This window comes from Coniophora puteana (genome assembly GCF_000271625.1).
Source record: "Coniophora puteana RWD-64-598 SS2 unplaced genomic scaffold CONPUscaffold_24, whole genome shotgun sequence".
Taxonomy (NCBI): Eukaryota; Fungi; Basidiomycota; class Agaricomycetes; order Boletales; family Coniophoraceae; genus Coniophora; species Coniophora puteana.
This window is the reverse complement of record NW_006913076.1, coordinates 12,738-13,146: the sequence shown is the minus strand read 5'-3', so window position 1 is coordinate 13,146 and position 409 is coordinate 12,738. Positions and strand designations below refer to the sequence as shown.

The 409-nt window shown below is 44.0% G+C and overlaps 1 protein-coding gene across 1 annotated transcript; it reads right to left on the bottom strand.

Moving 5' to 3' along the window:
* Positions 1–55: 55 nt before the first annotated feature.
* CONPUDRAFT_160471 (uncharacterized protein) lies at positions 56–261 on the bottom strand (the record flags this gene model as incomplete). The annotated part of the gene is made up of 2 exons (XM_007777618.1): positions 56–73; positions 106–261. The coding sequence occupies 2 exons, from the start codon at positions 259–261 to the stop codon at positions 56–58; spliced, it is 174 nt and encodes a 57-aa protein (XP_007775808.1).
* Positions 262–409: the final 148 nt, after the last annotated feature.

Genomic DNA, 409 nt, shown 5'->3' with positions numbered 1-409 from the left:
GGCCATTTCGGGGATATCCTCCCCCTCATTCATTTTATTATAATCATGAGTCTTTCTAGGTCTTTGACTTCGTCTTATAGGCTCTGAGTCTGAATTTGGAATCACAGTTCCGTTTTTGGAAGGTGCTGGGTTTGAACTCAAGTCGCGAGTCGAGGATTTCGGCGTGGTTTTCTCCAGCTGCTCCCCCTCGCGCCGAGTATCCGGCTCGGGGGATATGTTCGAGAATTTAAAGTTTCGAGAGACTTTCACTGATCTGTGCATTTTATCATAGTATTTAATCGCTTTGGGCCCATCTTGGTAGCCAACAAAGGTATGTTTTACTGCTTTTGGGCTTAGTTTAGATATGTTTTCGCCCTCTATAAGAATATAAACTGGGGAACCAAATTCCTCCAAGTGTGATATGTTTGGG